The sequence below is a fragment of the Vulpes vulpes genome, chromosome 12, assembly GCF_048418805.1.
Source record: "Vulpes vulpes isolate BD-2025 chromosome 12, VulVul3, whole genome shotgun sequence".
NCBI lineage: Eukaryota > Metazoa > Chordata > Mammalia > Carnivora > Canidae > Vulpes > Vulpes vulpes.
This window is the reverse complement of record NC_132791.1, coordinates 185,405,302-185,430,991: the sequence shown is the minus strand read 5'-3', so window position 1 is coordinate 185,430,991 and position 25,690 is coordinate 185,405,302. Positions and strand designations below refer to the sequence as shown.

Here is a 25,690-nt window from a genome sequence, read left to right as displayed (position 1 = left end):
TTTAATACTGATAGTAGAAGCAAAGCTATTTTAATATTATTGTTGATGCCATTTAAATGATCACTGTTATGACACCAAGCCCAGAGAGCTCGTTCGGAATCACAAAGCGGGGTTGCACACGCTGCTTTTTAAACATTTTTGTGTTGTTGTGAGTTCCCAAAAAGCATCTAATTGATTTGCGGGGCCTCCGTGAAACGCCACCTATGCCAGCGCGGGGACAGACCTGCGGGCACAAATCGGGAAGACCGTTTTGATTCTAGTTCACAGTCTTTCTCAGGAAAATTAAAAATAAAGACATACTTTGCTTGGGAACTTGTTAACATTTATAATAAGCTTTGTGTGGTCATGGAATAATATTTAATACATTGCCCCTGAATAAGGCAGTTTGTGAGTAAAGTATGAGGCTGTTGAACGGCCTCCAAAGGATGAACAGAATTGCCCGGATCCGGGTCCTCTTCATAGGATTTCCACGGTGAGGGCAGGATCCCTGCTGCCGTCCCCCTGGCTAACCCCCCTCCACCCTGCGGTTTGTATTTGTCCGTTTTCTCTGCCTCAGACCTGGCAAAAGTTAGGGGCTCAGTCCTGTGAATAAGAAACAAGGAAATAAATGCTTATTTTAAAGGGAGTTACTAGAAGGGACGTTTCCAGGGGCTTTCATGTAGCACATGTGAGCGTGGCCAAGTTTCTGTAACATTAAATAGATTCTAGTTCATGATGAACCAAGTAACTGCAAAAAAAAAAAAAAAAAAAAAAAAGTAAAAACATAGCACTCAATATTTTTCTCTACTTTGTTTTCAAATCTGGAAGTTGGATATCAATTCCTTCTTTTTCTCCCTCCAACAAAGATGACCTCTACCACTGACAACGGTATTTATTAGGTTCGACACGAAAAGCAGTTTGGGAAACCATTCAGTCCTATCAGGGGACCCCGTTGCTGCGGCACACACAGCCAACTGCTAACGCCAAAGACTGATGGTGTCCCCTCTGCAGAGCACAGCGGGGCACAGACTGTGTTTCCCGCAGGAAATCTGAACGTCCGTCGCTTGCCAAAGTCTACTTTTCCAGAGCATCGTAAAGCACTCAGCCTTGAATGCTGTCAACTCAAAGGTCATCCCGTCTACTCCTGTTCACAGGGAACTATGCATCTGCATTATCTCCAAAGGGAGAGCCAGGGGATCCAGACGCCTTTTTCTTCGAGCACCACCCCATCTGATGTCTCGCCCTCCGTCTCCTGTGCCTGTATGTTAAAGACCACCACCTGCTTACTCTCCTCCATGCTTTTCCCTACGCTCCCTTCCAGCAGGCATGTCAACTGCTTGCTCCACAGAGACAAGGAAAGGCTCCTCCAGGTCCTGTCCCTTCCGCAGTCCCCCACCCCGACACGCACACTGTTCCCCATTGACAAAGTCCCCAGGCCCAAGGTTCTACACTCTCAGAGCAAGTCAGGCATAGCTCCCACGTTGTTCGAGCTGCGCGGCTCCCCCCACGACTGAAGTCTCGTCTTCCTCTCTGGGCACAGAGCCCATCTCCTCATGGAGGGAATTCACATGCCAATTATTCCCCTGGGTTCCCGTTTCCCCAGACTACTTCTATTTTGGGTATAATCTTTCCATTTTGGGGGTATACTTGAATGAAATTCTCTCGGGACACGTCTGTGAAAAGGCACTTTGCCACCCGAACAACCTTATTGAGATGCTAATAGGAACCCCTTCCAAATATGTCAATTATATAAATATGCGTTGCGGTTCTCATGTTAAAGAACAGCTGAAATAACCCATCGGGATATCGGAGGCCTGGCAATCAGCATCCCGCAGATCTCCTCTTGTCCTCCCCCCTTCACTGGATAACCTCTCATCCTTCAGGTCACACGTTATCATCATGTTCTCTATGAAACCTGCCTCTAACCCTCCCAAACGTTCCCATGTACGTGTGTGATTACTTCTGTTGAATTTCTTCCTCATCCTATTCTTTATTTCAGGGGTGTGTGTGTGGTGTGTGGTGTGTGTGTGTATTTTAACTCCTTAGGTAAGTGTGTCTTTCCCACTGGTCTCCGAACTCTTTGAAGTCAGGGATATTTTATCCCTAGTTTTGCCGTTTGCCCACCTCTTCCCCAGAGCTCAGGAGGCTTTCATTCTCATGTAGATGATCACCTGTCTCCTTGTAGTTAAGGCCACTATCCTCTGACAAAGGGATGCACGGTTTAAGCTCAATGATAACAGGTGATGCATTTGTCAGAGTATGTTGGACTGTCTGCCCTTTGCACTTTCTTGGAGGAGGTGCACAGAGAAGGGCCAAGTCCTGCTAGGACGCTCAAGTCACTCCAGCTGGGTGCTGCCACTCCTGAGCCAAGGCCACAAAACCCCACCCATTCTTAAGACACAGCCATTCATCTCATGGAGTATTTATTTACAAAGGCCGCCCTAAAACTGGGCTTAGTCCCAGGACCTTGGGACAAGGATGACACTGGTCCACTCCAGTGAAGGAGACGGACAAACACAGACCCATGTAATATAAGAAGGAAAGCTCTCATGAAGAGCAGGGAGGGTTCTGAGAAGGCAAGGGGGGGGGGGTGCGGATAGCCTACGCTCAGGGAAACGCCCTCCGTTGGAAAATGGATAAATAAATAATGGTTTCAACTCAGTAGACTATGGTGCAGCCACTGAAAATGGAGTTTAAAGGTAGACTATTAAGTGGAAAAACAGAAGCGTTGGTAACATGGTCAACTCTATGAATTGAGAAGGAAAACAAAAGGCTGAAAGGATGTTTGAGCAATGATCTTATGGTTCTTGTTGAAGCACCCTTAGTGGGTTTGCCCCCTCCTGGGAATTTTCTTTTTGGGTCATATCCTCCTACTGGCACGGCGGAGAGAGAGACAGAAGCCCTGCGGGGCAGCAGCCTTACCCTGCCCACGAGCACGGGGTCAGGCCCGGTGTACTCCTCTATCACGAAGAACTGGTTCCAGACCCAGCCTCTCTTGGAGCGTTGCAGCACCTGCCCCTCCTTGCCCTTCTCGTGGTGCCCGTGGAACGAGGGGCGCAGGTGGCTCCGCCGCTCTGTGGCCAAGGCCTGGCTGTGGCACAGCACGCCCAGGCACACCAGGGCGGCTTGTAAACAGTAGTGCTCCTTCATTTTTGGTTACGTGGTAGGCACAGGAGAATGCGGCTGTCACCCCTTACACCGACCCTGTGGCGGCCAGGCCGGCGGTGGCCTCCCGGACGCGTCACGCAGACCTCTCTTGGAGCGGAAGGTCTCTGCTCACCGAGCACATCACGTCAGGGCTGCGCACTCCCCCAGTCGGCTTCTGCAGGGAGAGAGGAAGGGCAGGTTAGCGGCAGGCTCCTTCCCCAACTCCTTCAATGCCACCCCATACACGGGCCACAGGAGCGCTGCCTTTGGGTACTGAGGGGGCAGCTGAGGAAGAAACAGGCCCCGGGCTCGCTCTCGCTCACTCGCTCTCTCTCACTGCTCACCCCATGGCAGGTGGGATAAAGACACAGACAAAGAAAGCCCTCGAGGTCTATACGAGGATGGACACGTGTGCGCTGTGCAATCCAGCTGCCAAGGTCTCAGAGTCAGTTTAACCCCTGACTAACTCTGGGTTTGGGGTAAGCTAACAGCTCTTTGCGCTCAGCTTGCTCATTTATGAAATGGGGATGCTAATCATCCTCACTGCAAGGTTGACACGGGGATTAAGTGACTTATGCCTCTAAATCCCTTAGCACAACGTCTGGCACACAGCAAGCGCTCCATACTTATCTGTTGTTATTATTGATCACAATTGTACTAGGGTATGTTTTCATAACAGGGAAACTCTGGGCATCACGAGAGTCCAGGAGATGAACATCTAAGGGATGGGGATTAAGGGTGGACATGGCGGAGAGTGGGGGCAGCTGTGGAGACTCCCCAAGTGCAGGGTGGCTGTGCTCCACCCTGAAGCAAGAGCTACTGTGATCAGAAGGGAGTAGATGGGGGGATCCCTGGGTGGCGCAGCGGTTTGGTGCCTGCCTTTGGCCCAGGGCACGATCCTGGAGACCCGGGATCGAATCCCACATCAGGCTCCCGGTGCATGGAGCCTGCTTCTCCCTCTGCCTGTGTCTCTGCCTCTCTCTCTCTCTGTGACTATCATAAATAAAAAAAAAAAAAAAATTAAAAAAAAAAAGAAGGGAGTAGATGGGAGGACCGTGCAGAGGAACAATGTGCCCCAAAGCCCGGAGCTCGCCACAAGCACAGCACATCCCAACGCTGGTCAGTATGACTGGATGGTGTAAGGAGAAAGGCAGCAATGGACCCCGCCAGAGGAAGGAGACTGAGGCAGATCCTGAGAAACCACCCACGATCACAAAAACATGTGTCAGTGAAATAATGGATTATCCTCATGGTGGATAAATGAGTGCTATGGTATCAACTTAATGAGCAAGATTTGCTCTTGTTGGATCAAAGGTCCTCCCGAGAACCTGAAGATCCTTCCTTAACCTGATAGTCTCAGAAAGGATACAAGCTTTACAAGCTTTTTTCAACCACGAGACGCAATATGAAAGAGCACTCCCCACCAGCTGGTCCAAAGGCCTTGTTCCTGGCACCCAGTCATGGCTCAGCCACTCATCAGTAGAGGATGAGCCTTCCACAGCCCTCATAGATTTCTGACCTGCAGTTACTCTGGTCTTTAATTTCTGCTTTGGGTTCCTGGACTTCTTCACTAAACCTAGTTTTGCTGCTGCTGGAAACTTAATTATGTCCTTTGGAACTCCCCTGGCTTCTTCCACTCTCCTGGCACCCTGCAATTTCTTCTGGACAATTATCCTCTTCCCCTGGTGTGCCACCCAGACTTCAGCTGGAACCCTAGGTCCCAGAATCAGGCAATCCCCATTACCATGCCCGCCAGGGACAGGAGCTATTCATAGAAGATTGTTGGGCATGGAGGGTAACACTCTGGTACTAAAGATGACACCTCATTTCAGCACCAGTGAGTCTAAATGAGGTGAGCCTCTTGAGCACTGTAGAAACAAAATCATGTAATTCTTAGCTATCTAGTGCTAAGGTAGTGGTGATGGGGGAGGAGAACAAAAGGGAAGGTGCATGAACCTTGGCATGTACCTAGACTTGGAGGTCAGATGGACCTCGGTTAGAAGACCACTTCTACATCTTACAACATAGGTGACGTTGGGCATATCAGTCAGGCATCCTGAGCCTCTAGGAGTGGTCTCATCTGAACCATGGGGAGGGCAAGTTGCTGCCCTCATACGGGGCTTCATACAGAGTTGGGAACTGGACACAGCACGGGTCTCTTCCGTTCTTCCTAGAATGCTGCAATCCAAGCCCATAGGTGTCACTCAATAGAAGGAGATGCTCTTGCCTTGCAGATGGAGACGCTCAGAAAAGGATGGTGAGGTGTTTTCTCTAAGAGAGGAATTGAGGCATAAGAGGTACATGGGGATACCAGAGCCATCTGGTCTTGGTAGTCTGGAAAATAAAGGAATTGGTGAAATTCTAATATGTTGGAGCAGGACATTTTTCTTTCTGATGGTCTTTGGCTTCGCCAAGCCAAGCCTTTCTGCTTCCTTTGTCATATAGCAAAATGTATCTAAGAGGCCACAGATGTGCAGATAATTTTGGGTGTCCATCACTGCCCTCCTCGCCCGTATATTCTATAATGTATTTTGTTAGTCTCTATTCGAGGAATAGGAGTCCAATATCTGTTGGAGACAGACATCTCAGGGTATGGTGAAGGTTGTGTGGAAGAGAGAGAGAGAGGTTAAAAAGGCAGTGTCATCATTCAACAACTCCGTCCTCAGACTTGGGCATGCTAATAATACATCAAATGCTGCTTCTTGCAATCCAAACTGTGTGGGAAAAAAAGCACAGAGAGGGACCCAGGAGAAGTCAGATCCTAAAATGAGTCAATGTGAAGCAATAGAACGATCCCTGGTTTAAGCCAGGAAGCCAGATATAAGGTTGAGAATCTGTCAGTACCTTATCATGGGACTGCATCATTCCTGTGTTCGTACATTCTCTCCAAAATAAAGCCTTTGGGTGACATTTTCTACAAATGGCTTCCAGTTTCATATTCGTGATTGGAGCTCCAGTGAGTGATTGTTGGGGATTTCTTCTGATCCATATGCTGTCTCTTTATTAAACTGGATGCATCTTTATGATTGGAATTATACCTTATATATAATTATAGATCCAGTGACTGTGCTTTTGAAAGCAAGCCATCAGGGATGCCCGGGTGGCTCAGCGGCTGAGCGCCTGCCTTCGGCCCAGGGCGTGATCCTGGAGTCCCGGGATCCAGTCCCACATCGGGCTCCCTGCGTGGAGCCTGCTTCTCCCTCTGCCTGTGTCTCTGCCTCTCTCTCTCTTTCTGTATCTCACATGAATAAATAAATAAAATCTTAGGAAAAAAAGAAAGCCAACAATAAAAGTTGAATGTATGATCTGAACCACATACTTCAAGTGCAAACTTGATACTGCTACCATAGAATCTCAAGAAGAAGAAACAGAAAAGACCATATGGTGCGACAGCGACAAGATCCCTGCCCATTTTACACCATGCCAAGTATTAAGTGTTCATTCACATGGTGATAAATTATTCTTGCATATAAACTGTGAAGTGTATTTGAAAGAAAAGGTTTAATTAAAGTTCATATTTCTGCACCTCTTTCTTCTGGCTGCCATTTTGCTGTAAAGCACAATTATTTCTGACACCAGAAGTGTTAAAACTAGATGACAACTTTTCTCCCTTGATAAAAAAAAAAAAAAAAATCTAGCTTGATACTAATGAATTTAAGAGTTTCCACATGACCCCAAAACAACGAACCCATTACCAAAAAGATGAAATTTTCTTCCTTCTTCTTTTGAAGAGAATAGCAAAACCAACTGGGCTCTTAAAAATAACTCATTATTTGAAAGTACTTATATGACTATATGCAATATGTAATATTATTTTAAAGATTAGTCTCAGGTATATATATACATACGATGAATTTTAAGACAGAGCTTAAAAAATACTCACTTTCAGAATGAAAACTCACTTAGCAAAAGCTTTCTCTAGCTACTGTTCTAATAACTTTACAAATACTAATTCAGCTATTTATTTCGATAACAAATTTATGAATAGGTACTATCAATATTCTTATTATAAAGGATGAGGAAGCTGGAGCCCAGATAAGTGAAGCAATTTGTGCAAAGCTATGCTTCTGGGAAATAGCAGAGCTGGAATTTGAACCCATGCCATCTGGCTCTGGCATCTGTGTTCTTAATCAGTGAACAATACCAACTCCTGCTATTTGTTTCTGTCTCAATTCGTAAGGAAATGATATGGTTCCTCTGCTGGATACTGGAACCTAGAAGGCACCTGAAGTAAACCAACGTTAGGCCTTGGTATACACTAACAATATGACTGATTAAAATAGTAATAATAGTTAATATGCATCCAGCATTAGGATCTGCCTAATACTCTTCCAAATGCTTTCTATGAGTTGAGTCATCAAATTTTCACAATAACCCTTCACCGATAGTAGTATTGCTATTGTAAACAGTCTGAGGCATAGCCAAGATTAAGTCACTTGCCCACGGTTACAGAATCAAGCGAGTGGAGGAGCTGGGACACGAGCCTCGGATATTTGGCTCCAAGACCTGTACCCTCATCCCCTACGATCCTGCGCTACACCGCCTTTCTAAGAGAAGGATGCTGAGCAAATAGAGACACACATCGTGATACACACATAACAGCCTTAAAATGATAATAATTTAAGTTTCGGTGGCACCGGTGGTGACTAAAATACTAAAACCAAACCAGAAAGAGGAGGATAAAGCATTTTATCGCAGTGACCAAAGTGAAGACGAACAGGAAGCAATTGCATCAACAACACAGTACAACCAGCCTTTAAACAACACATTACACAAAAGTTAATCTTTGCTTTTTTTTTTTTTTTTTAATTTTTAAATGCCTTGTTTCAAAATTCCTAAATGTATAAGTTTCAAAAATGTGTTCAGGGAGATTCATTTTTTTTTTTCCTTAAAGAAATGCTTCTAAAATCTTGAGACCTGATTGATGTGTTCAATGGTAAAGAGTTTGCAGGGAACATACATGAAAATTAATAGGAGACTGCCCTCCTAAGAAGACTTTGACATCAGTAATAATTAGGGAAATATATCAATGTTCTAATTGGTTTTAATAAAGACCCCCAAGGCAAGTCTCAAACAATCCTTCCATTAAAGCACTTTCTAGCAGTATGCCAGGACGTCTAAGCATTGGGGCTCCACTGAAACATATAGGCGGACTTCATTTTACAGTGGGAGCATATTGCTTGCAAGGAAAAATAAATGCTGTTGAAAGTCACAGGAGTAATAACATGACAGGAAAATGGATTTGCAAAACCACCAGCTCTAAGTGGAAGGCTCACCCCTCTATCTTGAGAGCAGATAGCCCGTCATAAGCTATTGCGCCTTGAGCATAAAACCCTCTTGCTGTGCCTGCTTTTGTCTCCGTAAAAGAGAATGACATATACGGGTGTTTAAGTATATTTGGGCTCCTGCTGGAAATTGTTATCGGGTAGAGAAAGAAAGACGAAAGCGCTTAGCAGAAAGCGAGTGGCTTTGGTTTTTCAGCTTTCTCCTCCCCACAGAGCTGGAAGGATCAGACGGGCTGACCTGTTCTTTTCATTTCCAGGGAGCTAATTTACAGTTAAAGACAGGTTACCATTACGTTAGGAATATGATCGAGGCCCACACCAGAGCTCAAAACTCCATTCTGCATGTGCAGGTCCCCTTGCGGGGGAGCCGGGGGGCTCCGCTCTCCACTTCAACAAACACAGCTTTGTAACCGATCGGATTCTATTATGCAAATTAATTCAAGCATATTTTATTCCCCGTTCAGATCTCATCACTCCGCACTGGGCTGGTCTCTAGTTTCAGATCAAATCACAGGATTTATGCCAGGCCCGTGGAAATCACGGAGAATGGGGAAAGGAAGCATCAGAAGAACCACTGAATCCTAGTTCTTCTTCCCTGATTCCTACACTTGGAGCAAAGCGTAAGCTTGGGGTCGTGATCACTTCTGCTCAGGTGCAAAACACGGGAAAGCCGGCGGAAAGGTCATTGTTGCTCCACGGCTCCGACACCAAATTCCAGCGTCAGAGTGTGCAGCAAATGGGGCCCCTTATCAAGGACCAAAACGTTCTCTAGGGGAGAGGGGAACATTTTAAAGTGCTTCAATCTAAGTCTGATTCTCTACTTCCAGAGAAATAGAGAACCACATGAGTATCTCAGCTTTGAAAGTGGAAAGATCACTCACTGCCTGGTGTTGGGCAGACCTGTGTCCAGTCCTGGCTCCATCACTTACAGGCTACCTAACATTAGGTAACGACTGTAGAGTTATCCTTGACCAAGTGCTCGATTTTTCCAGGGATGGGCACTCTACGCAGGGCTTGGCACTTATATCATTTGATGGCACCTTTACCACGACTTTTATGTAAAGATCACCCAGATTGTATCCACAAGGATAGTGAGGCACAGAGTGGTTGAGAAAGTCGCCTGAGGGAACACCCGAAATCACTAGCAGGGCTGCAATTCAAATTTAAGTTTATGTGACAGCAAAACCCATGCTTTAGCTTTAGCTTTAGCTTTAGACTCCCGAACCCTGGGAGTCCATGTTCCTCATCTTTGATACAAGGATACTGCATGATCCATCCTCAAGGATCATCTCAGCTCCAAAACTGTATTCGATGTTGAAAATAATCCTCGTTCAACAAGAATTTCATTTATTTTTAAAGTATGTACAACCAACCTTTATATCCTCAGGCTCGCACGGCCACAAAGTACCATCGCAATCCACCGTCACTTCCCAGACCCCAACCATGTAGAATCATTCCGTGATTATTTACTTAGCTCTTCAAATAATTAAGTAAACGTCCATTAATAAGATGATTAAATACAATGTGTGCAATGAAGTACTTGTTTTTTGTGCTCTACTCAATCCTTAAGACAGTCTTTTTCTCACTGTAATATCTTAAAATGTTAATCATCAAGATGAATAAAATATGTCAACACATACAGGAAATAATGTCAGCCGTGTCATCTCAGTCTGTGAATAAACACTGTCTATGAATGTGTGGAAAGAGAAAGATTTTATTTTCAATTTTTTTTTTTTTTTTTGCATGAGCTAAAATACCTGAGGGAAAATTAGGGCACAAATGGCAATGATAAACAGATGTTCAACATGATGCAACTTCATTTGCGGTATCAAAGGCCTGTACGTAAATCTCCCTTTGTCTCAGAGCAGTAAATATCTATAAAGCTTTCTTTATTTGCTGGTTCCTTCGTTCAGCAATAACTTTTCACAGTGCCAGGCCTGGGTTGGACCCCGGGGATACATAGGCTGCTGTGTACCTCTGCTCTGTACGTAGACCGTACTTGAACAACAGTGAGACAGTCTTCTAAGCGGATGAATATGGTGTGATGGGCTCGGTGCAAGCAGGACTTCCGTACACAGTACTGAGGAAACAGGGAGCACACCTCTACAGGTGAATTTGTACCATATCATTCTGGTCTTTTGGTCCTTGCCCACTCCAGCTTCTTCCAGGTAAACACCTATCTCCACGATCTCCACCATCTGAAGCTTCCACTCTCCTCTTGAGCCATGGCTGATTGAGCTGCATCTACTCCAGGAATAACCAAATCTTAAATTGATCGCTGATTGTTTTCCCCTGCGTAATCTGGCTCATAAGGACAAGCTGGGTGAATAGGATCTGCCTGGGAACTTGAACAAAAGAAAACAGGAACCGTGTTCCAGTGAGTGAGGGAACTCAAACAGGAAGGTGACGGGCTGCCCGAGGGATGGCACAGTCATCCTCCATGGCCAAAGATTTGGTAAAATCAAGGTTATAAGCAAGCCACCTAGTAACCAAACAGAAACAAACTTGGTCTCTGTCCCTAAGCCAGGTATAGGGCACAACACATGGCCCTGTGTCCTGAAAATCCTGGTCATCAAGGACTGCCCTCCGGTTGCTGTCTACTTGGGCCCCGAAATACTGATCTTCTTTCTGTTCCTGAGTTTCCATATAGGGAATGACAATAGGTCTCCTCTAAGTGAGCCACCTGGAATTGCTTTCTTTAATCCTCAGACCTAGAAAACTATAATAATCAAGAGGAATAAGTTAGGTGGTTCTGTCTGATAAAGGGTGCAGCACTATAGTTGTGGAGATCATTTGTTCACACATAGCAAACGCCTCCTTCATTTATGAACACACAAGAAACACTGGAGCCACAGGGAGACTTTCACAACAGAAGTCAAGACACTTGTGTTCTGGCAAAGGTTCTGTCACTGAACAGTTGTGGAACTTTAGAAAAAAAATCCTTCTTCCTCCTAGACTTTCTACTTCCCCTAAAAGAGGAGACCGACAATAGCCTACTAAGGTCTTCCACGTCTACAGGGGCCTGTGAGTCTGTGCTGCGCTGAGACACAGCAACCTTCCCCGGATGGAGATTTCACCTAATTTAGAAAGTCTGGACCCACCTGGCAGGACTGCTCCATGCACATCTCCAGGAGGCTGCACTTACACCAGATACAATGGTAGTGGTGCCCTCTGGAACTAGACGGTGCAGACCGTGTTAATGTGACAGGCTTTGAGTCCCAACATAAGGATCAGAGCTTCACCTGGTAGGCAATGGGCATCCAGAGACTGCCGGAATCCAAGTTGTCAGAGGGATACAGGAGAAAGTGCCATGAGAACTGGGAGTTCTGACACAATTGTTAAGAGCATGGGCTCAGGAGTCAGGTGGGGTTAGAGGAGTAGAGCTCAAGAGTTCCCGCTTGTTCACCAGGTGTATGACTCGGCCTCCATGAGTCTCCATGCCGCCATGGTGAAAACATGAGGACCACTCTTAGAGGGAGAGTTTAAAGGAAAGGAGATGATGCACGGGGAGAGTCACGTATGAACTTGACATGGCCTGGCATAGTGCAGGTGATCAATATGATAAGTCAGGAGTTTTGTTCCTTCAACAAGAATACACAAGTATGTAGTATAAGCCCTGGATACACTGGTATGACCTACTATCAATAAAGTGACTACATACAACATGTAGTAAAGTGCGAGCCTTACGGAAGGCTGAAAGAGGCTGTCCATTAAGAGGAGATAAGCAAAATAATACTTAGAACAGGAATTTTTAAATACAACAACACAAATAAATGAGGGAAATGAGATAAAGTAGACAGTGTTGTCCAAGAGAAATACAATGTGTTACAGGTATAATTTTAAATTATGTAGATGCCACATTTTTAAAAGTTTAAAAAATGGGTATGTTAATTTTAACAACATATTTTATTTAATCTAGAATGCCTCAAATGGTATCATTTTAATATGAAATAAATATATGAATTATTGCGGTATTTTATACATACACATGCTCCAGTTATTTATTTATTTTTGGTCCTAAATCTTCAAAGCCCAGTGCGTATTTTAAACTTACAGCACATCTCTGTTTGGACTAGCCACATGTCAAGAGCTCAAAAGCCTTATATGGCTAGTGGCTACCATCTAGGACAGCACAGAAGATTCTAGAATATCTGGATAGAGAAGAGCATGTGGCCAACAAAGATTTATTACAGTCATTCAAGTGAGGGGTAACATGTTCTAGATAGGAAAAATAAGCCTCCGATAGAGGAAAGGAGGCCCTTCTGGAAACCATGCAGATGTGTAGGGTCTTGGGAACGGGGCAGGGGGAGGACAGAGCATGAGGCTATAGTCTGAAGACGGTGCTGCTGTTCCTGGCTTCAACAGGAGAGGGCCTGGTCTGGGGATAAAGAGCATGCATTTGGTTTCAAACGTGTGAAGTTTGTGAAGCCTAGGGACTGATGCTCACGTGGAAAGTTCCAGAGTGGAGCTACGTTTCTGAGTTCTTCCAAGAGGAGGCATCATCAGCGTTACCACTTCTGCTCCCAGTTTGGGCGTTCCGCTGCACTGTGTGCTCGAGTCCCAGAACTGGATGAAACCCTTCCCTACGCCTTCCACTCAGTCTTTCTTCAGAGGACAAATAGGAAAAGGGAGATAGTGAAATGACAAGCAACTTGTGCAAAATAAGAAAACAAAAGCAAAAACCAACGTGAACAAAACCTGAAGTCCTCCCTCTGGAGAGGAAAAACGAAAGAGAAAGCACCGAGTGAAAGATAATTTATACAGCATCTACCCTGCCCTCTTGCACCCCAAACCCGGCTTAAAAGCAGTCGTCCCTTGCAAACTACTTCTCCGGAAATAACCAGTTCACATTCTCTAAGGGAAAAACACATTCGTAAATAAGGACCTGGGAGCTCTCTTTGAGGACTGACAGTGGAGAACAGGAAGAGGGAAAACAATCTGCATATTATCGCTGGATATTATCTGCAGGGAACCACTTTCCACAAAGAATATTTTTTTTTTAAAGTATGAACAATAAGGGGAGGAATTATCCCAAGGTGGTCCTAATAACTGACAAGGGCTTGATGTGGTTTTTCTGAAATAATTACTAAGACAAGGGGAGAGAGTGCTTTAAATCACCACTGCCGAGGCTTCAGAATCCTGCCACAGCCAGCCTGTGACCCCAATCCACTGTGGTCCACATGCAGCCATCCGGCGTAATCAGCCTCCGAGCAGAAGTGAGGAATGCAGAAAGTCAAGCTGCTTCCAATTATCGGAAGCTAGATTCTGACCAGAGTGTGGGTGGGCTGCTCTGGAGGTCTCTTTCTAACCTACCTCCCCCAACCATGCTATCACGCTAAGGGCAGACTAAACCTTGCCACATTTTTAATGGCTTTTTTTTTTGGGGGGGGGGGGGAGTATCTTTACATATACCACAGAAGGTTTTCTCCCCCTCCTATTTTTAGAAAGTAGACACCAACAATAGCCTCATAATGATCTCATTGTAGTCTCAAATAATCCAATCTTTGAAGCCTGATTCTTTCTTTTCAGATGTATTAACGTCATTTATCAAAAGTAATGGGATTTTTTAAAAAGTTGAACATAAAAGAAAAGTAATGGGATACAGCAAACCAGTCAAGTGCCTTGTACATGTGCAGAGCATTTTCTGAAGCATATGCTGAACACTTCCAGACAGGCAGGACTTTCAAAGGCAACGTTAAGTGTCTTTTGTGGGTCTCAGATAATATGGTTCACTTAATTAGATTTTCCGTAATCCCAGGTTAATCCTATTGTGAATTACAGATGTGAATTTTGACTTGCCTGGCAGAAACATCTATTGCTACAAATGCATTTCTGGAAAAAAAAAATTACCTTATTTATAATTCATTACTGGAATCATTACCATAGGGACTGCCTCTTTTTCTCCTTCCTCCAAGTAGAAGTGACCATTTCCACTCCCTTGGACCACATTGGCCTTTTAAGCAATTTAATAAGGACACTTCTAATAATTTTTGTCCTTGATTATGTCTTCCTCTTCCCCAAGATATATGGAGTTCTCTAAGAATTAGGAACATACCCAATTCAGTGGAGTATAATGTGTATAGCTGGCATGGCCTCTGTCCTTCATGAAGCTTAACATTTAGACTCGTGTCCCTAGAACTTGATTGCACATTAGAATTAGCTGAGGAGTCTTAAAAATTCCATTGCCGGGCCTTACTCAACACCAAGCAAAATCAATGAAAACCAGGTATCACTACTTTTGAACTTCCCCAGGTGGTTCTGGTGTACCTTTGAGGTGAGAACCACTGGGCTAGAGCTACGCCATCCAATATGGTGGCAACCTAGACACACGTGGCCTTTTAAGTTTAGTGCATTAAATTAAACACAATTAAAAATGTACGTCCTCACTTCAAGTGCTCAGTGGTCACTTTTATTATTGAAAAAAAGTTCTGTTAGTATGTGTTGGTTTTAGGCTCTAAAAGATCTTCATCTGAAGCAAAAAGGGTCTGTAGAATGGAGAAGACATGCAAGAACACTCTGCTAGACACACAAAGGTCTGCCACAAACTCATTGTGCAACGCCCGGAGGTCTAGACCTCTGTTTTCCTATCTGTGAAATGAAGGGCTGGATAGGATGGATGGCTCTCCAGAGATGACCAGCAGAATGTCCCGAAAATCTAAGAGGGAAGGGGCCACAATGGGTGGGGACAGCTGAACAGGTCGGCCCCACCCCCCACAGCCAACAGAGGTGCAACCAGACTCAGCAAAATGTGTCCTTGCAAAGCTGTTCTGCTGCATTAAAAAACAAAAAAAATAAAGGGAGAAAAGAAAGCACTTCTGAGATCTTGATACCGAACAGACTCGCTCTCTCAGCCCATCAGTGAGTTAGTAAATTCGGGCTTCAGCGCCCATGATCTCCTGGGTTAGGGAGGGGGCCCAGCTCGGGGAACCGCGGGGCCACTGACAGCTGACAACTCGCTTCACCTCCCTGAGCCTGTTTTCTCTTATGACAAAAATAGGACGACTGATGCCTGACCTCCCTGGTTCCCCAGTTAATCTGAGGGTGGAATGAGATAATAGGTAGGGAAGGCTTTTATGAAAGTGTAATGGGCGCTGCCCAGGTGAGGGGAGCAGATGGAGAAATCCTGACAGGAGCGGCAACTTCCATTTCTTTGGGTCATTTTTTATTAAAGTTTTGGCTTTTAGCCTTTCGTAGCGCAGGTTGTAGATGAATGCAAAGGACCCGTCAGCATTACAGGAAGGAGATGTGGTTCCACTCCTCTATGAACTCTGTCAGGGGCTGCCAATGGGCTCCTCCCTAGACCTGGGCACATCTCTGTGCCCCTGGACCCAGAAGGATTTTGCAGTGGTGACTTGTGAGGATACGGACCCTGGGTGTAGCTCCCCGGCTGGGGGGTGGCGTGTGTGGTGGTGAGACGGCTGATTCGAACAAGAAAAGCTGTGAAAATAGATCAGAGCCCCAGACTCAATAGGGATCCAGGCCAGAAGGCCCTCTGCAGAGACCAGAGCCTCTCAATTATCCATAATCGACGATGGGAATGGAACAATCATGGCAAGTGTGGCCAAAGCTGCCAGGAACTTGTCCCATGAGATGGCCTGGGCTTTTCCAGCTGGAGAAGTTCCAGGAGGCCATCCTGGCAAAAAGCACTCATCTTCCATTCAGCCTCTGCTTGGCGAGGACAAGGCCATCCCTGAGCACCTGGGCAGGCCCTGCGCTAGGTGCTGCCCGTGCGTTCTTTGTCGCCTCTTTCCCTCCAGCATCCTCAGGAGTGTGTGTTATTGCGTCCATTGTCCAGATAAGGAAACAGGGGCATGAGGCACTTCACTTTCGGAGCACTCCCTTTAGCTCAGGTGACTAGTTAGCCCCGAAAATGAAACCTGAAGCCATAAACGGTCCATTCGGAAGCTCTTGCCTATCTACCCTTCGTGTTATTTTTTTTTTAATTTTTTATTATTATTATTTATCTATGATAGTCACAGAGAGATTGAGAGAGAGAGAGAGAGGCAGAGACACAGGCAGAGGGAGAAGCAGGCTCCATGCACCGGGAGCCCGACGTGGGATTCGATCCCGGGTCTCCAGGATTGCGCCCTGGGCCAAAGGCAGGTGCTAAACCACTGCGCCACCCAGGGATCCCTACCCTTCGTGTTAAACTTCTCTGTAATTCTCCTATGGAGCTCTTGTTATTATTATATTTTTCTTTCTGGGGATGGGCGGTCAGAACTCAGCTAGATTTTACTCCACATGCAAGCATTTAATAGCAGCCATTTAAGAAATATTGGTGGAGACTTGGATTTTCTGCAGTAGTTTAGTTAAGAAACATGTTCTTTGTCCTCAGGAAGCACATAGGTTACTGGGAGTCTTAGAGAATGGGTGTTTCGCCCAAGGGTCAACCATCACCAGCTCCTTTGAGGTTTTCTTAGAGGGTCTCCCTCCACTGTTGATGTTCCCCAGCCTGCCCCACTCTTCCAAGTAGTCCTTGAGTGAATGAAGCACGGTTTTCCCCCCTCCCTCATAATGTTTTCCACATAAGAACGAAATTTTGCTCTACATCCTTCATTGCCTCAGCCTCCAAAGAAGGTGCTAGTGATTAATAAAAGGCAAGTGGTGCAGGGGACCGTGGGAAGGCAGCCAGACAATGAATATCTTCTAACAAAGAAGCCAGCTCAACACGAGGCAGGTCTGCGAGATCCCATGAGCTAATCGTTGTTGAAAAGATGGGCATGTTGCTCAGGGAAGGAGGAGTTACACGGTGGAAGAGGCAAATCCCACACATCAATATTTCATCTGAGGGCATGAGGTGAGGCCCGGAATCACTCTCTGACAGGAAGAGCGGCTGTTACCCAACAGCTACTCACACCACTGGTCAATTCAATACCCACGCTGCAAAGATTCAATCCTGTTTTCAACAGGAAAGAGGTGATATTAGCTGGTTTTTGTTCACTTGTTTGTTTATAAGATTACATAAAAAAAGCAAAATAACATGAAATTTTAATCAGTTGATAGAGTACCAGTGTGACAAAGTCCAAACAGACATTTCCTCAGGCAGGCACGTCTCCCTAGGAGAAGCACGCACAGCCAGGAGTAAGTTTTACCATCGCTCGCAGGCACCTTACATTGATCAACTAAGTACCTCCTTCCAAAAAGATTTTACTGGAAGAACAAAATCTGCAATCCATGGTACCACTGGTAATGTGGAAAGTGCTCTCTGGGATCACTCAGTAAGGGAAAGTCCTTTTAGATCACAGCTGCGTCATCCGTCAAGGAGCAGATGGATGAGGAACAACAAAATGATTGCTCTACGTCATGAACTTTGCCATTGAGGACTTACGACATCCTTGGCAAGACCTCCGTGATGGAAATGCCCACCTTTGCATCTCCAGGGTGGCTGCTCATGAGGCTGCAGAAACATGGCTTGGTCTCCTGGTTCAGAGCCTACTCCTGCTTTTTTTTTTTTTTTTTTTTAAGATTTTATTTATTCATTGGAGACACAGAGAAAGGCAGAGACACAGGCAGAGGGAGAAGCAGGCTCCCTATGGGGAGCCTGATGCGGGACTTGATCTCAGAATCCCGGGATCATGACCTGAGCCAAAGGCAGACGCTCAACCGTTGAGCCACCCCCATGCCTCCCAATTCCTGCTTCTAATCCAATCATGATACTGGGTCCCTCAGGGGTGGGCTCTGTGCACCCCCGCTCCCAGTCTTAGGTCCAATCCTCCATCTATTCCACATCCAGACATTCTCAGATCTCAAGTCCAGCCATCTAACCAAGTACACCCAGCACTCACGAGGTAGGGGTCGGGGAGAGATTCAGAACTTGAAAGCTAGTTGATTTGAGGAATGTACACACTCGGAGAATAACAGCTCCGGATCAAGTTAGCTCAGGAAAATCACTAAACATGAAGAGAGGTCAAGATATACTCCGAATGGCAGAGCCACTTTATGAACAAAGGAGACAGGACCCAGATCTAGGTGGAAGATGGGTAGGTTTCTGCAAGTAGAAATAGTAGGAGGGCACCATAGCCTCCTTCCCAGCCCTCCTCTGAAGCCAGGTTTGTACCCTGTTTCATGTGAAACGCCCCGTCTTGTCATCCCTGCGACTGCTGCTTTGCTGAGAAGCCTGGCTGGACTGCTGAGGGCTTTGAGGTTCCACTCAGGCCATGCCAGGGTTTTCTCCAGGGTCTGCCCCTGCCCCTAGCATGTTTACCTACTGCTTGGGGTCCCATCTCCACCTGGACAAGGGAGACAGTAAATGATGCTGCCTACTGCCTGTATCTAGGTATCTCTGGCAGCCACTGGGCTCTTCCCCCAGATGATCCTCTTCGTACCAACCCAGATCAAGGACTCTGGGGTCTTAATAGGGTCTACTGCCTTCAAGCTGTTCGATCTCCTCACCTCCCAACACACTCACACATGCCTGCGTCTCACCTCCCTTCCCTTCTTCACTCTGCAGCAGAGACCTCCCCACAGACCTTAGGGCTGAGTCTTCATGAGGTGCTGCCAGATTCTGCTCTGTCCTGTCCAGAGTGAGCTGAGCCAGGCTTTGGTTGATACATAATTTGTGTCCTTGTCTTATGTCAGTATTGTACCAGTTTGCACATGGGCTCCCACAGATGCCCAACCCTCAGTGCTTGGGTAAACATTAGGATCCTGCTGCTGAGAACAAAGGTTTAAGTGGCACACAGGGATGTGTCCTGGTGACTTGGTTCCCACACAAAAAAGGGAATGACTTTTCAGGCTGAAGAGTGATGCCACCATAAAGTAAATGGAGTGTAGGTTTTTTGACAGGAGGAGGGGATGGAAGTATCGTTTGGGGAAAATTCAAAGGGAAACACAAGTGGGACCCAAATCAAAAGCTAGAAAAAAAAAATATTCCTGGGGTCATTAGAAAAGAGCCAAAAAGACATTTCATTGAACGTATTTAAGAGAAGCAAAGTCTTCAAATAATTACAAATCACGAACTCGGCACGGAGATCGAAATGTGAGCATAAAAAGACATTTTTTTTTTCCTGCAAAAAGTAATAAAGATATGATTTCTTTTTCCCAGTGAAGCCATCTTGGAAAATAAAATCGTGATAAAAAGGAGAAACTCATATTACAGCAGAACAGCGGCAATTTTATATCGGTTCCTTAGGAAGTATGGGGAATTGAAAGTTTATATTGAAGACAAGTGGACATCATATATGCTGGCTAAATGGATTCTTGAGATGCTGTGCCCTTAGCCCGTCGTGTGGCTTCGGTTCTCCTCAAAACAGTCCCTCTGCCACTTTCTCAATATCCTATACAACACAAAATTCCTACGTTTTTTAAGAGAGGACCTGGCCTTAATGGGAATTCCCCTGGTACTTGCAGTCAGGCTTGTGGTGTGCTGAAGTGACAAAACTACTTTGCAAGTTCCCTTAAAGCTGTCTTAATGCGGCTGGTTTCTCTTGAGTTGTGTCCCATGTTAAACTAACTCTTGCTTTTCTGAGATGAGATGGATTTCTAGGAATAATCATCACAAGCTTGCAAAAAGCACGTCGTGCTAAAGTAGAAAACTTTCCACTCCTAATCATATGACTTAGGACTGAATATTCATTTAAGGCTCAGAAAATCTGTGTGTTTCAAATCCTGTCATTCCCATGATGTCAAGTCTGTTGCATCATAATGGCCATGTCATCTACTTTTGTGGGAGCTAAAGGTGCCAGACTTAGCAAAAAAATAAAATTAAATTAAATTAAATTAAAAAAAAATAAAATAAAGAAAATAAAGAAAAAATACAGGACACCAATTAAATCAGAATTTCAGATAAACAACACTTGTTCTTAGTAAGACTATGTCCCATACAATTTGGGGGAATACATTTATATTAAAATTATTATTTTTTCCAATCTGAAATCCACATTTCACTGGAAGTCCTGTACATTTATCTGACAGAGTAAAAACTCATTTGTAAAAAAAAAAAAAAAAAAAAAAAAAAGTGGACTAGGCAAGCCAATCTCCAAGCATCAAGTTATTTTTATCCAAAATCCCAGAATCATTCTGTCCCCAAACATCTTCTATGTGAACTCTGAAATCTCTAGCCTAGTCCTCGGGGAAGCAGCGTCACTGCACAGAAGAGATCACATCTGGGGAAATGTAAACATCTGGATCACATTTGGGAACTTTTAACATCATTGTAATTGAGGTCAGAGAAAACCAAGGAAGGGCCTTGGATTTCCTCAGAGAAGATGGAACAGGCCCTTGGATATTGACAGGTGACCTCCAGTGTAAAAGGCCTAAGGATGAGAGGATTATCTGAAGTGCTAATTGATCGAGGAATTAGGAATAATATTGCCTTTCATTCTCTGAGTTGACACTAGTTCTCAGAAAACAACCAATACCCAAATCTTGGAGTCAGGATCATCTACATTAGGAGCACATACCATGCGCGACTAGTAGGAACTTTCAAGAATGCAGCCCTCACAGATGTTTGATCACAGACACACAAAAAATGGTAGAAATTCTTTCACCAAACATGCCCAGAGCATGAGGTGGGAACCCAGTCTTGAGCTAAGAAGAGGCAATGACAAGAAGAGGCTGCCACGGTCCTCACAACTCGGGAAGCGTCATGGTGGGTGCCATGGTCCTCACAACATGGGAAGCATGTCATGAAAGGTGCTTTGATGGGGCATCAGTGGATGAGAGAGCTCAGTGGAGACACATAAACCAGGGTTCAAGGATGTGGCCACCCATGGAAGATCTACTTGGTAAATCTGGATGGCGTCTTGAAGGCATGTACGTGAAGGGATGAGACCTTCCAGGGTAGGAAGGGCAATCTAGCCGCTGGGAACAACAGGAGCCAACACCTCGGATGAGAAACGAGAGTCTGTGTTCAGGTCACAGTAGGAAGCGGAGATAGTAAAAGTGCAAAGGCTGGGCAAGGAAGAGGAAGTGGGGGACGCCTGGGGGGCTCCGCAGTTGAGCATCTGTCTTCAGCCCAGGGTGTGATCCCGGAGACCTGGGATTGAGTCCCATATCGGCTCCCTGCATGGAGCCTGCTTCTCCCTCTGCCTCTCTCTCTCTCTCTCTCTCTCTCTCTCAATCTGCATCTCTCATGAGTAAATAAATGAAATCTTAAAAAAACAAAAAAAGAAAAGAAAGAGAAAGTGGTGGGGTGGGACATGTAGGCAGGTGGAAGACCACAGCTACTCAAATAATAAACAGTAATTATAATAACATTTGCTCTTCAGCCAATGCTCGGGTTCATACCTGTCCCACAGCCTGCAGAGTCGGAAAGTCGCTAGCGGGTCAGCTGCCCACGCAGAAATAGCCACGGTGTCCCTCAGTCAAACTTAATGGGTGTCTGCTTCAGTTATTCGTTTTCCATCAGGATGTGTTAAGCCTTAGAACTGAGAAGCAGCCTAAGGCTCAGATTCAGAATGAGTGCCTGACTGCTGTGGGGGGCAAAAAACCCCAAAACAACCACCTGTGTCCCACTTTCAAGGTCTGGTGTGTGGGGAAGAGGCAGGGAATAAAGAGAAAGGGAAAGACGCTTACTACGTACCTCTACGGGGCCGTGAGCAAGAGCCATACTCCCTACAGTCTTAGGAGGTGGGATAATGATTCCTATGTGACGAATGGAACAAAATCGGAGGACTTAAGTCCTCAAGTTCTGTCATCAGATAAAATGGGGTAACCTAAATTTGACCCCAGCTATAGGAAATAAGCCCAAATACACGTGCCAAGGGTTCTCCAAACCCCCAGCAAAAACAGCTCAGGCAAAGTGGCTCCTGATATAACCAAGGTGGTGCCTATGCAAAGAAGGAAATTAATTTCATTCTGATTTCCCCCGATCTGTACTGTTTGTCCCAAATCACAGCCATCTTTGCAAAATTAAGGGCATTAGTTATCTCCCCATTCAGTCGGAGCAGCATTACACTTGCATGCAGACGTTCCCAGCTAAGCGGAGGAATATCAAGTTTTTACAAAATCATTCATCAAGAGGTGAGACCTAACCCTGATTAGCGTTTCAATAAGAAGCCTAGGACTAAATAGAGAATAAGTGCACGATCACAGCGGCAATTAGGCACCTTCTCGACAGCCACATTTTTCCTTAGACCAATCGAGTTCAAGCAAATGAGAAATTTTTTCCTTTCTCTCTTTTTTTTTTCCCCCTGATGTGAAGTGAACTGCCTGAAATAACTGAAGAGGTGACAGCAAGCTTGTTAAAGAAAACGTTTGCCCATTAAGCGAGGCTTAATTAAACAGAGCACAGGCGGATCATTCTTCCATCTAAGATGAGGTGCACCCTGGTAAAATTACTCGGCTTGCAGCACTCGGTCTGGGAGGCCTCTGATGACACCCACCAGTAAACGGGGGGAAAAGATAACAAAACACGTTTAGGCTTCAAGAAACATCACATGTCACTTTGCAAAGCAGTGGATGAGTTGGAGATGCACACATGCAAATGAAGTTAATCAAAGATTACTTTCTGTCTCCAATTATGGTTGTCTTTAGATTTTCCCAGAGTGACCAAGCTACATTCTCTTGTCCCCTTAGATGGGCCATTTGGAATTGCTGACAAGAGGTTTAGCCTCAGTACCACGAAGGGCTAGTGACGGGAATTGTCCAGGAGGACGTTATCGGTGCTCCACGACGATGGGGATCACGTATGTTCTGTTCATCTCCTCACCTTCAGCAGGTAGCACGATACTGACCGTGGTGGGATGCAGAGCGAGATGGGATTAGCATGGAATTAGGTCTCCCATAGAGATGCTGGAGTCCTAACCCCAGTGCCTGTGAAAGGGACCTTATTTAGAAATACGGTTTTTGCAAATGATGAACTGAAGATGAAGTCATTAGGGTAGATTCTAATCCAGTACTGGTGTCCTTATAAACAGGGGGACTTTAGACATGGGGTGGGGACACCATTCATAAGCCAAAGAGTGTCTGAGGCTATCAGAAGCTACGAGGAACATATGGCAATTGCCCCTCGCAGCCCTCGGAAGACGTCAATTCTGCCGACGCCTTGATTTTTAGACTTCTGGCCTCCAGAACTGTGATTTGATAAATTTCTGTTGTTTAAGCCACCTAGCGTATGGCACTTTGTTCCCATGGCAGCTCTGGGACACTCACTCAGTTGGGGAAGGGCAGGGTGCAGTCTGACCTGGGTGATTTCTCAGTCTCCCTGCCACCCTTCTTCCAGGACACTGGTCCCATGTGAGCCGGCCCAACTACCACCACCGAGGGCACTGGGGTTAAAGCTGGCCTCTGCTCGTCCTCATCTCACGGCCTCATCTGAAGAGCAGACGTACTAGTATAGCACAGTTCTCCTCGCCTTGTTGTGCGGATTAAATGAGGTCATTCCTGTGATGTGCTGGACACTGTGTGGGGCATATAGCAAGTGCTCAGTAAACACTACAGGGCATTATCAGCATTGAAACCTTGGCCCCTTGAACCTCATAGTGTTAAGGTCAATTTTACACTGCTCTGATTGCCACTGAAGTAGCGTGGACATGGCTGTCACCGGACCGTCCAAGTGGAGTCAGCTGGTCACCTGAGGTCCTTGGAGTCCAGGGAGTCCCCTCCTCACTGCACGGGCATGGCCGGGGTGTTCACACTGGCTGTAACACGTGGTCTTCCACTCCATCCACCCCCCTCCCCAGCACCCAAGAGGAGGCATTGGATTCTGCCAAGACCTGGCCCTGCCAGAACTGACCTCTGAGGCCTGGAGGTCAGCAGGGCCAGTACGGTGTCGGGAAGTGGAGTGCTGAGCGTTGGTGGCGGCGGTCTCAGAGCCGCTGGGAGCCCAGCCCAAGGCACGGACTCTGATCGTGATTAGCATTTCTCAGTGAGGGGCCGATGGGGAAAGACACGACGTCTGTCCATCAGAGGGGTAGGAGGACTGCAACTAGGAGGCTCCCGAGTCCCCTGAACTAGGTGATATACCGGGGGCTCTGTGATGGGTATCCCGGTTACTGTCACCGCAGCTCAGCGAGGCGGGCATCACCATCTCTATTTCATGAAAGAGGGAAGTGTGGTTTAGGGGATCTTTGGTAACTCGGGGCAAAGTCGCAAAGCACATGGTGTGCAAACCTGGCGGAACCAGAGCTGTCACAGCTAAGCACGGTGCCTCGCCGCCTGCTGGCATCTGCCACACTGTCCCTGCTAGAAAGTGGCTCTCAGTCGGCGGTTACTAATATTTAAATCAGATTGAACACTGTATTGTCAGACCCATCTGCTGATAGTTTATAGCCATATACTTAAAAAGGCATAAATGCTTTTTGAATGCCGGCAGTACGCATCCTTAATTTTCTGCATTGTTTATGAATTGCCTGGAATAGAGCAATCACAATAATAATTCATACTTTATCGCACTTCGTAATTTACAAAGGGCTTTCACAAACATTAGCTCATTTTACACATCAGCCCACAAAGGTAAGGGCTATTATTACCCTCATTTTATTGATGGGGAACCAAGGAATAAGTCATACTCTTTAATGTTCGGGGATGCTAGTGAACAGGAAAGCTGCCATCCTGCGAGGAGGGCTTAGGCTGAAAATCCTGCCCCAAGAAAGGAAAAAAATACTCCCTGATGGGGAGCGAAGTTTCCACTTGGGAGTGGACAGCTCCAAAATCAACCACGATTCAGCCTTCAGTTGGATGCTTCTCCTCCAGAAGGACGCAGCTGATTAATAGCAGCCCGTGATGAGGGTGGCTCGCAATTACTGGGTGCTGGTCTCACGCTCAGCACTGAGCCGAGCCCTCTGCAGGCTTTATTTAATCGGCATTCGGCCCAATGGGGTTAGAGATGAAGATACTGAAGCTCTGAGAAGTAGTAACTCACCCGAGGTCAAACAGCTCGTGAGACCCCCCTAACCGTCCAATCTTAGAGGCTTAACTTTTTAACGATTTGATCGGAAGGTGTGCTGACCCTTGAGCACTGCCTTTCTTATAGAGAAAAAAATTCTATGGTGTCTTGTTTGGTTTTTTCCTCTCTCCCAGAGCCTCCTGACCCTCACCGTGGCTGGCGCTAGGTTGGGAATGCCACGCGCAGTTGACTCAAGGCTTGGCTTCCTTCTGCTCAGGACTCTGCGAGGCGCTGGATCTAACACTGCACCTGCTTGTGAGGTGCCCATGTTCCCAGTCCTCAGGAACTGCACAGACACCTGAACCCGTGCATCCAGAAGTCCTGATGGAGAAGCTTCTGGCTTCTAAAAGAACCGCAGACCCAACTCATTAAAGCCACAAACCCATGCTTCGTGGCATAATCTCCTAACACCGTCTTGTCTCTGGATACATCCGATGAGCTTCCAATATTC

At 45.9% G+C, this 25,690-nt stretch overlaps 1 protein-coding gene across 3 annotated transcripts in view; it reads right to left on the bottom strand.

The window, feature by feature from the left end:
- CDH11 (cadherin 11) overlaps positions 1-25,690 on the bottom strand; it is a 148,883-nt gene that overhangs the window by 44,415 nt on the left and 78,778 nt on the right. For all 3 annotated transcript variants that reach the window (XM_072731754.1, XM_026011692.2, XM_026011693.2), the window contains exon 3: positions 2,902-3,301. In XM_072731754.1, the coding sequence (XP_072587855.1) occupies positions 2,902-3,129 (228 nt within the window). In that variant the 5' untranslated portion in view covers positions 3,130-3,301. The remainder of the gene's footprint in view (positions 1-2,901; positions 3,302-25,690) is intronic.